This window comes from Penicillium cosmopolitanum, assembly GCF_028827165.1.
Source record: "Penicillium cosmopolitanum strain IBT 29677 chromosome Unknown utg000004l:1.0-4361866.0:1.0-4365735.0, whole genome shotgun sequence".
In the NCBI taxonomy this organism is placed as follows: domain Eukaryota; kingdom Fungi; phylum Ascomycota; class Eurotiomycetes; order Eurotiales; family Aspergillaceae; genus Penicillium; species Penicillium cosmopolitanum.
The window spans coordinates 4167065-4181791 of NW_026622674.1; the positions used below are offsets into that span (position 1 = coordinate 4167065).

The 14727-nt window shown below is 51.0% G+C and overlaps 2 protein-coding genes across 2 annotated transcripts; both read left to right on the top strand.

Annotated features, from left to right (window-relative positions):
* Positions 1 to 1844: 1844 nt before the first annotated feature.
* Positions 1845 to 6461, top strand: N7509_002977 (uncharacterized protein; the record flags this gene model as incomplete). Its single annotated transcript, XM_056627614.1, has 3 exons — positions 1845 to 2309; positions 2395 to 4961; positions 5000 to 6461. 3 exons carry the CDS (start codon positions 1845 to 1847, stop codon positions 6459 to 6461), a joined length of 4494 nt encoding a protein of 1497 aa, XP_056493409.1.
* A 1150-nt stretch (positions 6462 to 7611) lies between these two features.
* On the top strand, positions 7612 to 14320 carry N7509_002978 (putative tRNA-splicing endonuclease; the record flags this gene model as incomplete). Its single annotated transcript, XM_056627615.1, is given in 6 exon segments — positions 7612 to 7634; positions 7700 to 11650; positions 11691 to 13677; positions 13691 to 13996; positions 14058 to 14162; positions 14237 to 14320. 6 exon segments carry the CDS (start codon positions 7612 to 7614, stop codon positions 14318 to 14320), a joined length of 6456 nt encoding a protein of 2151 aa, XP_056493410.1.
* Between the last annotated feature and the right edge of the window lie 407 nt (positions 14321 to 14727).

Genomic DNA, 14727 nt, shown 5'->3' on the forward strand with positions numbered 1-14727 from the left:
GTGGACTCCGCTCCGCCCGGGGGCCAATGCATGGATTTTGAGTGTACAGTACGGAGTACGAGTACTCTGACCCGAGCCAAAATTCGGAAGCGCATCCATCGCGTGGCAGAAGAAAGGGGTTAAGGGGGGAGGGGGAGGGAAAAATGAAAAGGAACCAAAGGCAGACATGATCTATCAATACTCTCGTCCCGCACGGGGTATATCTCCCAGCCATCGCTGAAATTGCAAGCGAGAGCATGGGAGAGAGGTCCGCCTTGGAAGATCCAGAATAGCGCTAACCGATGAAATGCCCAGCATGGACAGCAATGCAGCACCACCAATGGAAGGATCTCTAGACCTTCCACATCGAATCTCCAGAGCGGAGTGGAGTTAGTGCGCTGACTCAGGTGGACCGGACGCTCGTGCCGTGTCGCCGGTCGTTTCAGGCGCGTTGCTCCGACCCTGAGACAACAGAGAACATTTGCCTCGAACGGCAAGGTGGCCTCTGCGTTCTTTCCGGGGGGGACCGTTTAGTATCTACGAGTAGCGCAATTGGACTTGACACAGTATACTCGGTGAGTACGGCAAGGCATGTGGTTCAAGCCGACGTGCGGACTGGAGAGTATCCGTCCCCGGGGCTGTCACCCCTGCCCAGACCCGATAGTGCCGGGAGTCCAGGCGAGAGAGATTAGTTCCAAAGGTTCCAGATGGGGCACAACACGGAGAGAGTGGGTTGCAGAACTGTACTGAGCACCCTATGGAGTCCTATGACGGTGGCATACCCCCCCTCGTACATAAGCATGCACTATTTTGTATGCACTCTCAGAATACGAGGGCTGTGTCCCTCGTGCAGAAGGGGGCCAAATCCAGAAATAACCATAACCATACTCCGTAGTAAGCACAGACATAATAGGAAATATACGACGGAACCAACGGTGGGTTGAACAATGTCATATTATAAAGCATCTAATCCTAACTCCGTGCAATGCCGAAGATCAACCCGTTGCCGTAGCCGCCGTTGCCACTGCCACAGTCAGAAATTTAGATGCTGAACCAGATTGTGAGGGATGCCGCTGAACGGGTGAGGCTGGTACGGTATGGTACACTCTGGTACAATTCTTACCGGACTTACTCACAGTTGGGGCGATCTGTTTATTCGGAGATAATGCAAGTGCAAGTCCAGCAACAAATATAATCCTCATTATGTAGAGGCATCCTAGGATACTTTGAATTAGAATATCAGACATATTAAATTACTAGTATGCTAATTATGCTACCACTAGCTATACTACTACTACTACTAATACTACTACTATAGTACTAGTATACACTATGCTGTATGCTATATGCTGTGCCAAGTCTGCTGACCAAGCCGGCATGTAAGCAGCCCGATGACAATACGTGACCATACCCTCCCCCCCCCCCCCCAGCTGTCCTCACATCGTCAAGCCTGCCTTTCTTTTCTTTCTTTGCTCAGGTCGCCCCTCGAGAAAAAAACATCCTCCCTTTCTCACCTTTCTCACCCTCCCCCACCACCCTCTCCCCTCCGCTCTCCAGATTGCATGGCGCCCCGTGGGTGATTCGCCTTTCCCCGTCAATTCTCGACTTCCCCCTTTCAATCTCCGTCGATTCCCTTCGATCCCGCTCGCATCCGCGCGTTCTGTCATCCTACTTGCGATTCGTCCCCCCCAGATGACCTGGTGCTTACCAACGACCTCCCTCGCGTGAAGAATCTGCTTCCAATCGAACACTTGGCCCTATCTGCCATCAGACTCCCGCTTAATTCGTCGGATGGTACTCCGCTTCGTACCCCAAAGACAACATCGTCACGTTTTATGCCCTCGCTGGGCGCAACAGTAGCCTAGATGGCTTCCGTGCATTTTCCCGGGGATAATAACAACCTTGAGGTGCCAAGTGATATCCAGGAGGTCCCCAGTAATATATCTAAACCGACCAAGCGACAAAGATGGGCAACCACGCGCCAGACTGGTTCCGGCGGCATGCGGAAACGAGTCTCCATCATCGATCGTTTCCACAAACGTTCGGAGATCAGAGATGAGAAGCGAAAGTCCAACGCGACAAGCTCAGCAGGCGATAACGCTTCAACTGTGGGCGACGGACAATCGGAAGGAAACGAGAACCGAACGATCTACTTCAACATCCCGATCCCTGAATCCGAACGAGACGAAGAAGGACAGTTGAAGCATGCTTATCCACGAAACAAGATTCGAACTGCCAAGTATACCGCGCTCACCTTCGTTCCGAAGAACGTCTTCCTGCAGTTCCACAATATCGCCAATATTTATTTCTTGTTCGTCATTATTCTTAATGTAGGTGACCCTTCGCCCCCCCCCGTTTGCCTTCCCAATGGCCATCACAGCCAAAAAGGACCCCATCACTAATTGGAATTTCTAGTTCTTCCCTATTTTCGGTGCCAATAATCCCGGTCTTAACGCTGTTCCCTTGATCGTCATTATCGTGGTAACTGCAATCAAAGACGCAATCGAGGACTGGGGGCGAACTGTTTCCGACACTCAAGTCAACAACTCACCGGTATATCGACTGATTGAATGGACAAATGTCAATTCGACCGAGGACAACATTGGGCCATGGCGTCGCTTCAAGAAGTCATGCACTCGCGGTGTGATCACCTCATACAAGTGGATCAAGACTCAATTCAAGAAGGGCGAAGACACGGAAGATGAGGATACCGCCCGACGGGATTCATTCATGACTACGGCAACACCGCGCCAATCTGGAATGTACTCGCACCGCAACTCATTGGCCGGCGAGGTTGCCATTCAAATGACCGATGTTCCATCGCCTCAACCTGAAGCCCGTGAGGATTGGCCGGTCGCAAGCAACACCGAAAACAAATTCCTTTCCCCTGACAGCGCCAACCGCGAGAACCTGATGTCTCCAACAAATCCCGACAAGAAAACAGGGTCTGTCGTCGACATGTCCAAGCAGACCACTGGTAAGGGACGGTTCAAGCGGGACACATGGAAAAACATCCAAGTCGGTGATTTTGTTCGTTTGTACAACGAGGACCCCATTCCCGCCGATATCGTGATTCTGTCCACCTCCGACCCCGATGGAGCCTGCTACGTTGAAACTATGGGTCTGGATGGTGAGACCAACTTGAAGGTTCGTCACGCTCTTCACTGCGGTCGCCAGGTTCGTCATGCCCGCGACTGCGAAAAGGCCGAGTTTACCATTGAGAGCGAGGCACCACACCCCAATCTGTACGCCTACAACGGTGCGATTCGTTGGGACCAGCGCGATCCGAACCATCCCGAGGGCCCCCGGAAGGAAATGGTCGAACCCATCACCATCAACAACATGCTGCTTCGTGGCTGCTCCTTGCGCAGTACCGAATGGGTTCTTGGTGTCGTCGTCTTTACCGGTGGAGAGAGCAAAATCATGCTCAACTCCGGAGCAACCCCTGCCAAGCGTGCCCGCCTGGCGAAAGATTTGAACTGGAACGTTATTTACAACTTCATCATCCTTTTCATCATGTGTCTGGTCGCGGGTATCGTGAACGGTATTGCGTGGGCCGCTCCAGACAAGTCGCTGGATTTCTTCGACTACGGGTCTTACGGAGGTACTCCTCCTGTGACTGGTATTGTGACCTTCTGGACGGCTGTCATTTTGTTCCAGAATTTGGTTCCCATCTCGCTTTACATCTCGCTCGAAATTGTTCGCACCATCCAGGCCGTCTTCATCCACAGTGATCTGTACATGTACTACGAGAGGCTGGGTCTCTATTGTGTTCCTAAGTCGTGGAACATTTCAGATGACGTTGGACAAGTTGAGTATATCTTTTCCGACAAAACTGGTACCCTGACGCAAAACGTCATGGAGTTCAAGAAATGCACGATCAATGGCGTGTCCTATGGTGAAGCCTACACGGAAGCACAGATTGGAATGCGGCGTCGCGAAGGCGTTGATGCCGATGCAGAGGCCACTCAAGTCCGAGCCCAAATCGCCGCCAATGCCGTGAAAATGCTGGAGGGTTTGCGTCTTATACACGATAACCCATACCTGAAGGATGAGAACTTGACTTTCATCGCTCCAAACTATGTTACCGATATGAACGGACAGTCTGGCGAAGAACAGAAGAAAGCCGCGGAACATTTCATGCTCGCTCTAGCTGTTTGTCATACCGTTATCACGGAGCACACCCCCGGTGATCCCCCGCAAATCGAATTCAAGGCCCAATCGCCCGATGAGGCGGCTCTTGTCAGCACCGCCCGTGACTGTGGCTTCACAGTTCTCGGTCGCGCGGGTGACGACCTGCTCTTGAACATCATGGGCGAAGAGCGTACCTACACTGTCTTGAACACCCTTGAATTCAACTCATCTCGAAAGCGTATGAGTGCCATCATTCGCATGCCCGATGGTACCATTCGTCTTTTCTGCAAGGGTGCTGATAGTATCATCTACTCCCGCCTGGCACGCGGTAAGCAGCAAGATCTCCGACGCAAGACTGCCGAGCACCTGGAAGAATACGCCAAGGAAGGTCTTCGAACTCTGTGTATTGCCGACCGACTCCTTAGCGAGGAAGAATATCAGGCTTGGAACAAAGAACACGACGTCGCTGCTGCCGCCATTGAGATGCGCGAGGAAAAGCTGGAGAAGGTCTCGAGCCAAATCGAACAGGAGCTCATGCTTCTCGGTGGAACTGCTATCGAGGATCGTCTTCAGGATGGTGTTCCAGATACAATCCAACTCCTTGCGGATGCTGGTATCAAGTTGTGGGTTCTTACTGGCGACAAGGTCGAGACTGCTATCAACATTGGTTTCTCCTGCAATCTGCTGAACAACGACATGGAGCTTATCGTCCTCAACGTTGCCGAAGGCCAGTTTGATCAGGCATCCGCGGATCTCGATAAGCACCTTCAAACATTCGGATTGACTGGCTCGGACGAGGAACTTATCGCTGCGCGTGCAGACCACACTCCCCTGAAGCTACTCATGCCGTCATTGTCGATGGTGAAACTCTCAAGTTGATGCTTAGCGATGAACTGAAGCAGAAGTTCCTCTTGCTTTGCAAGCAGTGCAAGGCAGTTCTTTGCTGTCGTGTCAGTCCTTCCCAGAAGGCTGCTGTTGTTAATATGGTCCGCCATGGTCTGGACATCATGGCTCTTTCAATCGGGGATGGTGCCAACGATGTGGCCATGATTCAAGAAGCCGATGTTGGTGTTGGTATCGCCGGTGAGGAAGGCCGACAGGCTGTCATGTCCTCTGACTACGCCATTGGACAATTCCGATTCCTCCAACGTCTGCTTCTTGTTCATGGAAGATGGTCCTACCGCCGTTTAGGAGAGTGCACTGCCAACTTCTTCTACAAAAATTTGGTTTGGACATTTGCTCTCTTCTGGTACTGTGTATACAACGACTTCGATGGCTCCTATCTCTTCGACTATACCTATATCGTTCTCGTCAACTTGGCGTTCACTTCTCTGCCAGTTATCTTTATGGGTATCTTCGACCAGGATGTTGATGACAAGATCTCTCTTGCAGTGCCTCAGCTTTACATGCGTGGTATCGAGCGCAAGGAATGGTCGCAGCTCAAGTTCTGGTTGTACATGGCCGATGGCCTGTACCAGTCTGTTATTTGTTTCTTCATGCCATACCAACTCTACCAAGCAGCCAACTTTGCCACTGAGAGCGGTCGCGACATCGCTGACCGTACCCGCATGGGTGTTCTGATTGCCTCCTGTGCTGTTCTTGCAAGCAACATCTATGTCATGATGAATACATACCGCTGGGATTGGTTCACCGTTCTGATCAACGCCATCAGTTGTCTGCTGATCTTCTTCTGGACTGGTATCTACTCATGCTTCACCGCGTCCGGTCAATTCTACAATTCGGCCTACGAAGTTTACGGTTCCCTCAGCTTCTGGGTCGTCTTGCTCATTACAACCATGATCTCCTTGTTGCCGCGTTTCACCTACAATGCCGTCCAGAAAGTCTTCTTCCCTCTCGACGTTGACATTATTCGCGAACAGGTTACACTCGGCAAGTTCAAGTATCTAGACGATGTTGATGATCTTTCCCCAAAAGGGGGAGCCGGGATTGCCGTCTCGACTGACGAGTCGGCGGCCTCTTCAGAGCTGGCCAAGCCGATTCAGCCGCAATTGAAGCAGGATCCCGGCATTCCCGATGATGAGCGGCCTTTCTATCCACCAGCGACCGTCCACCAGAACGGCCACAATCCACGCAGTCAAAACGGAAGCAATGGGACCAACTATACCGCGAGCCTTGACCAATATCCCCGACAACAATCCGTGGACTATGTTCGGCGATCTCACGACAGGACACGGCATTCATTCGAACGCGTGAGGCAAAGTTTCGAGCAAAGCAATGATTTCACCTCCGCCGCCATGCTTCAGAGGATGGAATCTAGTCACGGGAACGAGACTGTTCAAGATCCGTTCCGGGCCCCTGGCGAGCCCCCTGCACATAATGTGATTTGAGGCACCGCACCTGCGGTCTTGCATAGACTTATTCTGATGACTACGACCTCCCCCCTCCTCTCTTGCGGGCGAGTACGATCTTCCTATCCAGATCGTACTTGTTCCATATCCTCATGAGCAATATGCTGCGCGGTTTTTTAATTCTCTCTCGCAATCCGCTTCATTTTCTTTCCCGCTTCTTCAATATTCACACACAGCTCTGATATTCCCCGATAGAAAGCAGGCGTTTGGTATACTCCACCCGGTTGGTGGTTTGGCGCATTTACCCTTCTTTTTCTCTTTCCTACCCCTCTCTTGCTTTTCTTCTTTATCTTATTCCCCGTTTATCCTATACATGGCAGCCCATGGCGGTTCCCCTTTCCTTATTGTCCTTGCATGTCTCATATTGCTCTCGCTCTTTGTATAAAAGCGTTGTTGCTCTCTCCATTTTTCCTTCCCCCCTATTGTGCTCGACACGCGGTCTTCACTCTCCTCGCGTCTCATCTTGAGGTCATCTTCCTTGATATTTTCCTTTTTCTCCTTTCTTCTCTCTATTTGCTGGTTCATCCATCCTTTCTCTCGAGGGTGTTGCTGGCTTTGCTGGGGATGGTCTTCATGTATTCTATTCTATGCCCTCGATGGGAGAGTTACTTAATGCGAATATCCCATGAATAGTGCAATGTGCGGTCTTCTATCCTACCAATAAGTAACAAAGTAATAAAGTAGTAGTAACTAATTAATCATAGTACATGTAGTGTAGTATGCATAAAAGTACAATCCTTCCCACTCCAGTAAAATGCGGCGCGTCGCGCTCACCCTTCACCGCCCAAGTCCCGTGCAGCTGCGTTCTGCCCGCGTACTCTTGGTGATTTTTGTTCGCTCAACAAGCTTCAAGGTCCATCTTGGCCACTTCACTTGAGCTGTGGGGACTCAGTGTAAATCTAGGCTTTCTTTTTCTCTTCACAAATCTCACCATACCTATCATTGGTGGCGTCTCAGTGTGTCAGCTCAGACAAAGAAACCGAAATACATTCCTCCACTCCATCTCAACATCAGCATCTCACCCGGAATTCGAACGACATATGTGCTAGGAATACTCCGATGGGAGAAGAAAACAGTCGGCAGATGTTGAGCGAAACTCAGTAACTCTTTCCCTTGGATATTTCTAGCTATGGAGTTCGTGGATGCGATTGGGTGAGTCTCCTTTGTCCAGATGAATTGCCGCCATACGCTGCTAACCATCGTTTGTCCTTGCATAGGGAGCTTAAAGCCCTTCCGGATGGCACCCACCTCCTCTGCCCGCGCCAGCACGACGAAGATTACGGCCGATACGATGACTTAGAACATGTCGATGAACAAGGAAAGAATGTCAAAGAGCAGGTGGCTGTGGCAACTGCGCGAAAAGAGAAATTCCTCTCTTGCATGCGTATACTTGCATATAATGCGGATGGCATCGAAGAACTCCAAACCTGGGTTCTAACGAAACTCGACGAAAACCTGGAGAAATGCGACCTCTGTATCAAACAATACTACGCGGGGAAAATCTGGCTCATGGATCAGCTTAAGATGGACTACCAGGACGAGGATATCGAGGCTTTCTTTCAACGGGTCGATGAGTGGGATATCAAGCGCATTACGCGGAACTTAGATACGGCCACGACACAATTAAAAAGTGTGCCCCCGCAGCAGATCGCGCTGGATGTCCTGGAAAGAGCTGCCTTGCTTTCTATATTTGAAACTCTGAGTTGTGAGGCTATGTTGCGCAGTGATAGTCTCTTGACGGAGCATTTTGATGAGCCTTTCAAACTCATCCAGACAAAACGGACGTTGAAGATTTCTGATTATGTACCGGCCGTCACTCGTTTCCTTTTCGACTCAAACCAACTCCGCAGTTTCTGGGCTATCTCCACCTGGACACGATATGGAAGACCTCCAACCGCACTGGAGTTCGACTGGGCGATTCGCGATGGTCTTCTGAGTGCATTGCAATCTGGTTCTATGCAGCCACCACAGCTTACCGTCATTCAACGCCTTTGGCGTGGCATGCAATTGATTGTCAAAAAACTTGACAAAGAGCAGATTACTCACAAACTTCGCGCGCTTGATATTGACCCTCTCCGCCTCTCGGTCGATCATTTGAGCTTCCCAACGCCAGGACTGCGCTTCCTCTTGAACACTATTCAGACCTTCCTCGAGAAGGCCCCGGCCGATTTCTGGGATGCTATGCAGACAATCTCCCCGCAAGCTCTCATGGAACACACTTTTTTCAACACACAATTCAACACTTTCCTCATGCAAACTACTGAAGGCGAGCCTTATGAAAAGTCAGCAATGAAGGACATGCTTTCATGGATTGACCCATTCTTGGCTTCTTTGAAGCCCGCACACTCACCGGCTGCTTCCCGGTTCCTCGCATTGCAATTATTAAGACGCCTGCAGGATCCACAATACCCCCAATTAACTCGATACCACTGTTTCCATGTTGGACTTACAAGTCTCCTCCATACCCTTCGTCGATTTACAGACAATGAATCTTCACGGAGCTCGGTGGATCACATTGTATTGGAGACTACCATGGGTGTGCTGAGTGATATCATTGAAGTCATCCTGAACACGCCGACATTTGCCGTTGAGCAGAGCCGCCAACAGGAGATTGTCGATTTTTGCATGGACGTCGTGCGCAACACTCTTGCTCTGGAGTGTCAGTCCTTGAAGAGTGACTACGAAGTAATTCTCAAGCACGGAACTCTCTCACACAGAGTCTCGACGTATTCTCCGCCGATATGGGGTGCGGTTGTCAAACATCTTCACCAGGACAATCCCGCTCTTTCCAAGGCAGCATTGCTTGGAATCCTGCCCCTCGTCGGCCTGGAAAAATTCCCGACCAAAAGCGAGGAGAAGCAGAAGGGTACCTTCAATGAGACATACGACAACCTTACTCGCCTTTCTTGCCAGATTATCGAACGCCTAGCGGAATTCAGGCCAGACCACCTCGAATCGCTTTTCAAAAGCCAGGATACCAGCAGTGCTCTTATCTCAACCCTCTTCGCCGCCGATGTGCATACCTACCAAGCATCCGTCGATTTGATCAAGAACTTCAGCGGCCACTCGGCTCGCCGAGACGCCATTTCCTATCTGCTACAGAAGACGTTCGTGACAACTATGTATGGACTGAGTTGGTCCTTCCGCCGAATCTCCAACATGAAAACCTTCGCGCCCGCCCCACGAATGCTCCACACTGGTACGGATATCGTAGAGATTCTGTGTAATAGCCAGACTGGTATGCTGCGTACACGCAATCTTGTGGACCGTCGCGAGGTGTTGTCTTTGCAGAAACTCTGGGAATTTCTGTGGCAGGCGTTGACAACCATCTTCAATGAGACTGAGGCTTGGCATCTTCGGGGAAATGACAAATCCGTAATGCTTGAGTTCTGTCGAGACACAATCCAGTTCGCCGACTTTCTGTTTGACCAATATGGTGTCTTCCTTGGTGCAGTGGGAGATGCGGATCCTGGTCAAAAGTCAGTGTCTGAGAACTTCCTGAAGCCTCCCACCGTCACCATGAGTGCAATGGTGAAATGGTTGAGGCTGAAGGACGAGTATCTTGCTACTACCTTGGTTGGCCTTGTCTCTAAGCTCTTGCGCAGACTAGGTAGCTTGGATGTCACTACCGTTCGCCCGGACGCGTTAGAGTTCATTGAGGGCGTGTCTGTCAATGGGACTATTCGTACTATCCTGACTACACGCGACAAGGCTGAGTTGGTTCGCTCATTGGAGGCATACTACAAGAAGCCTGTTGTCACGGCTTCTACTGCTGCCCTGAAAAAGCAGAGCTCTATCACGGCATTTGCCAAATCGTCAGAGCTCTCAAGCCCGTCATCTCGCCAGGCTAGTACTATCCCGAGTGATGATGACTTTGACGATATTCCCGATAGCACGCTCCTTGACCTTTCTCGATCCGTGGAGCTCAACAAGAATCGTATTGCGATTGAGGCCAAACGTAAAGCAGCTTTGCAAGCTGGAAAGTCCTCGTTGGTGGCTTCTAGAGGGCGCCCCCCTATTTCTCAACAGGTTTCTTCCCAGCGTCCGAAAGACGATGCTAGCAGTGTGTTGTCGTTCCGTGAGAAGCGTGAACGCGAGAAAGAAGCCAAGAAGAAACGTGATCTGGAAATCGCCGCACGGATGAAGAAGAATCTTCCGGCACGCGGTGTTGCGGAGCTGACAGCCGAGCAGGGCTCTGGCCTGAAGGGTATCGGCGTCAAGGGCAAAGATCATGCCCTCCCTGCCGACAGTATGATGGTCTCTTCTGGCGAAGATTCGGATTCCGAGAGCGAGGATGAATTGGACAAGGAGCTGTTTGGCGCAAAGGCGAAGAAGCCTGATGCAGTGGCCGCCTATGAGCTAAGCAAGAAGCAGTCACTGCAGCAGCAGCCCGTCAAGAAGACCAAGCGTCATCGTTCAATCAAAGATATGCGTGCTCGTCTAGCACCCGACCTTTCCAGTCTCCACCACTCAATCCTTTCGTGGGATTTCTTCTCAACCGGCGATCTCCCCTCCTCATCTGGTCGCTCTGATTATACTCTGGTCTCCAACACCTTCCGCACCTCCACCGAGTACCAGAATACATTCGAGCCATTGTTGATTCTTGAGGCCTGGCAGGGCTTCCAACAGGCCAAAGAGGAAGGTTCCTTCCGTCCCTTTGAAGTGAAGATCATGTCCCGCTTGACAGTTGATACATGGATTGAGTTCAGTACGCAACCGGTTGGAATGCCTCTGAAAGACTTCAGCATGGGTGAAGGCGACCTCGTATTATTCTCTAGCTCGTCTAACCCGACCGGGGACCCCCATGCCGGACATGTACTTGCACGCGTGGCTGGTATCAATCGTAAAGGCGGCAAGCAAGAAGTCACGTATCGGATGAATATTGGAAATAGCAAGTTCCATTCTTCCTTCGGTACGGGTTCAACATCTTGGGCTACCAAGATCACCTCTCTGATCCCCGTAGAGCGAGAGTATGGTGCCCTTATGGCTCTGCAGTTCTACGATCTGTGTGACGAGGTTGTTCAAGCCAAGCCTTCACCTATTCTTTCATACGGAGAGGCTAAGCTGGATCCATTGATGAAGAACTACTCTGTCAACCGTGCCCAGGCTAAGGCTATCAGGCACGCCATGGACAACGATGGATTTTCTCTGATCCAGGGCCCCCCCCGGTTCCGGAAAAACAAAAACCATTACAGCTCTTGTTGGAAGTCTTTTGACAAATGTGCTAGGCAAGACATCTGTCTCGATTGGGCCTGGATACCATGCCAACCAGCCTAAAGCATCAGGGAAGAAGATCCTGATCTGTGCACCAAGTAACGCTGCCGTCGACGAGTTGGTGATGCGTTTAAAGGAAGGTGTCAAGACGACTAATGGCAACCATGAAAAGCTCTCAGTTGTCCGCCTGGGACGAAGCGATGCCATCAATTCCAATGTTCTTGACGTCACTCTCGATGAGATGGTGAATGCACGCCTCAACAAGAACACCAGCTCTAGCAATGGTGTTGACATGCAGAAGCTTTATGAAGAGCACAAGGCCACTGATACTCGATTCAAAGAGATCCGTACTTCCTTGGACGAATGCAGGGCCAAGGGTCTGCCTGCTCCGGAGGAACTCGAGCGCGATTTCGAGTTGACGAAAAAGAAGAGGTCTCAGCTGAGTACGGATATCGACAAGGCTCGAGACCAACTTCACACCCAGACCCGAACCGCCGAGCTCAACAAGCGACGTGCCCAGCAAGAGGTCATTGACGGCGCGCATGCTATCTGCACCACTCTCAGCGGTTCCGGCCACGAAATCTTCCAGGGCATGAACGTCGAATTCGAAACCGTCATTATCGACGAGGCGGCTCAGTGTATTGAGCTGAGCGCGCTCATTCCGCTGAAGTATGGCTGCTCCAAGTGTATTTTGGTCGGTGATCCCAAACAATTGCCTCCTACTGTTCTCTCGAAGATGGCTTCCTCGTTCCAGTACGAACAAAGTCTCTTCGTTCGTATGCAGAAGAATCATCCAAAGGACGTACATTTGCTGGATGTTCAGTATCGTATGCATCCAGACATCAGCCGCTTCCCCAGTCTCACGTTCTACGATGGCAAGCTTGAGGATGGTCCCGACATGGCGAAGCTTCGAAGCCGCCCATGGCATCAGAGCGATTTGCTGAGCCCCTATCGCTTCTTCGACGTCCAAGGCATGCAACACAGTGCCACTAAAGGCCACTCGTTGACCAACTATGCAGAAGTGCGAGTAGCAATGCAGCTCTACGAACGACTCGTCAAAGATGTGAAGAGCTACGACTTCGCAGGCAAGATCGGTGTCATCACCCCGTACAAGGGCCAACTCAGAGAAATGAAGAACCAGTTTGCTGCCAGATACGGCGAGGAAATTCTTACCAAAGTGGATTTCAATACTACCGATGCCTTCCAAGGTCGGGAAGCTGAAGTCATCATCTTCTCTTGTGTCCGCGCTTCCAACAAAGGTATCGGTTTCTTGGCCGATATCCGTCGTATGAACGTCGGATTGACTCGTGCAAAATCTTCGCTCTGGGTGCTTGGTAACTCCCAAGCCCTTCAGCAAGGCCAGTTCTGGAATAGCCTTATCCAAGACGCGCGTGGGCGTCAGGTGTATACAGAAGGAGACATTATTCAAATGCTCGAGCGACCACAATTTACTGGCTACAAAGAAGTTGAGATGGTTGATGCCGGCCCACTCATATCTGGACCGTCAGTCGAAACTCCGGATTCGGCGGAAGCAGAGTCCCCAGCGCCGCCTAGTTCTCGACAATCTCCGGCGTCTGTTGGACCGCCTTCTCGCTCGGTGTCGATGTCGGTACCTAGTCGGGACACTCCGAACGCACCGCCTGAAGGCCCTTCAGGTGGGAGAATGGGGCTAGACACTACTAGGAACTGTGGAATTTGCGGTAGCAATGAACATTTTGCATACAACTGCGATAACACCGAAGCTCAAGAGGCATCGCGTGGCAAGTGTTTCCGATGTGGGGAGTCTGGCCACTCCAAAGCTCGATGCACTGCTGAGCTCTGTCTTCAGTGTGGTCAACTTGGTCATTTGACTTCTCAGTGCAAAGCACCGCCCAAGACACTTACCAAGTTCGAAAGGTCGAAGCTACAAAATCAGCAACGCAAATTCGAGGACCTTCGGAAACAGAACGCCGACCGTCAGCAACAACGTCAGGTTGCTAGAGTTAATCCCCCAGGTGCCGACCGTGAAAGCAACGACTGAAACTCCGGTTAAAAAAGAGGAGAACAAGGCTCAGAACCAGCACCAGAACCAGCACCAGAATCAGTACCAGAACGACCGCCGAACGGAGAAGCAGAATCAAAACCAAAACAATTCTGCTCGTCACCAAAAGCGCAAACGCAATGACTCGGCACCCGATGCTCCGCAGGCAATGCGACAACGCACCGATGGTCTTCCCGATGCGCCTAAGGATCCCAAAGGCCCCAAAGGGCCGAAGGGTTCTAATGTTCCGACTGGATCTCGGAATCCAGTCCCACCAAGCGTGAGTTAATGTATTGGATGAAGATATCGGATCTCCACTGCTGACACTGAACTTTACGCAGGATCTCATCAAACCTTCCCGCGATGGGCCAGCATATGCGACAGGCAAGCCACCAGCACCGACAATCCGGGCCCCAAGTGGACCGTCGGATGGCAGAGCCGGAGAGGTAAGCGTTGTTTAGTGTTTTCATCTGGGTTTCTGATCTGTCCGCTCACTCGTTCCGCTTTTTAATCTATTTAGGCCCCGCCAAAACCACGGCCACAGATGATGCGAAAGAAGAAAGACGCAGACCCATTCATTCGGCCCAAACAGCGACGCAAATAGATGGGCATGTTTCACTTGTGCTGTCGCTCTACATTTCCTTCCGAGAAGGCCAGGGTCAGGCCCAGGGCCACTCTCCTCGATTCGACGAACCATACGAACCTATCCACCCATCACTCTATCCTGTCTCAATCTTTGTCTCATTTTTTTGGTTTGCATTTACACTATTCTGCTGACTTGTGACGAGCTCGAGTCGGCAATCGCCATTACAAGGAAAGCATTAGAAGGCGTTTACACTACTCCGTACACCACCAGCTTGGATTAGACTGGGCCCTCATGTACTCTACATGTATGTATAAACATCCATTCTATGGAGTCCACACCATCGTGGGAACTCCAAGCCCACACGGCTATATTTTCCCCCTTGTAAGCAGAGATTGTAGAAAAACTAAAAACGAAAATTCCAAGCC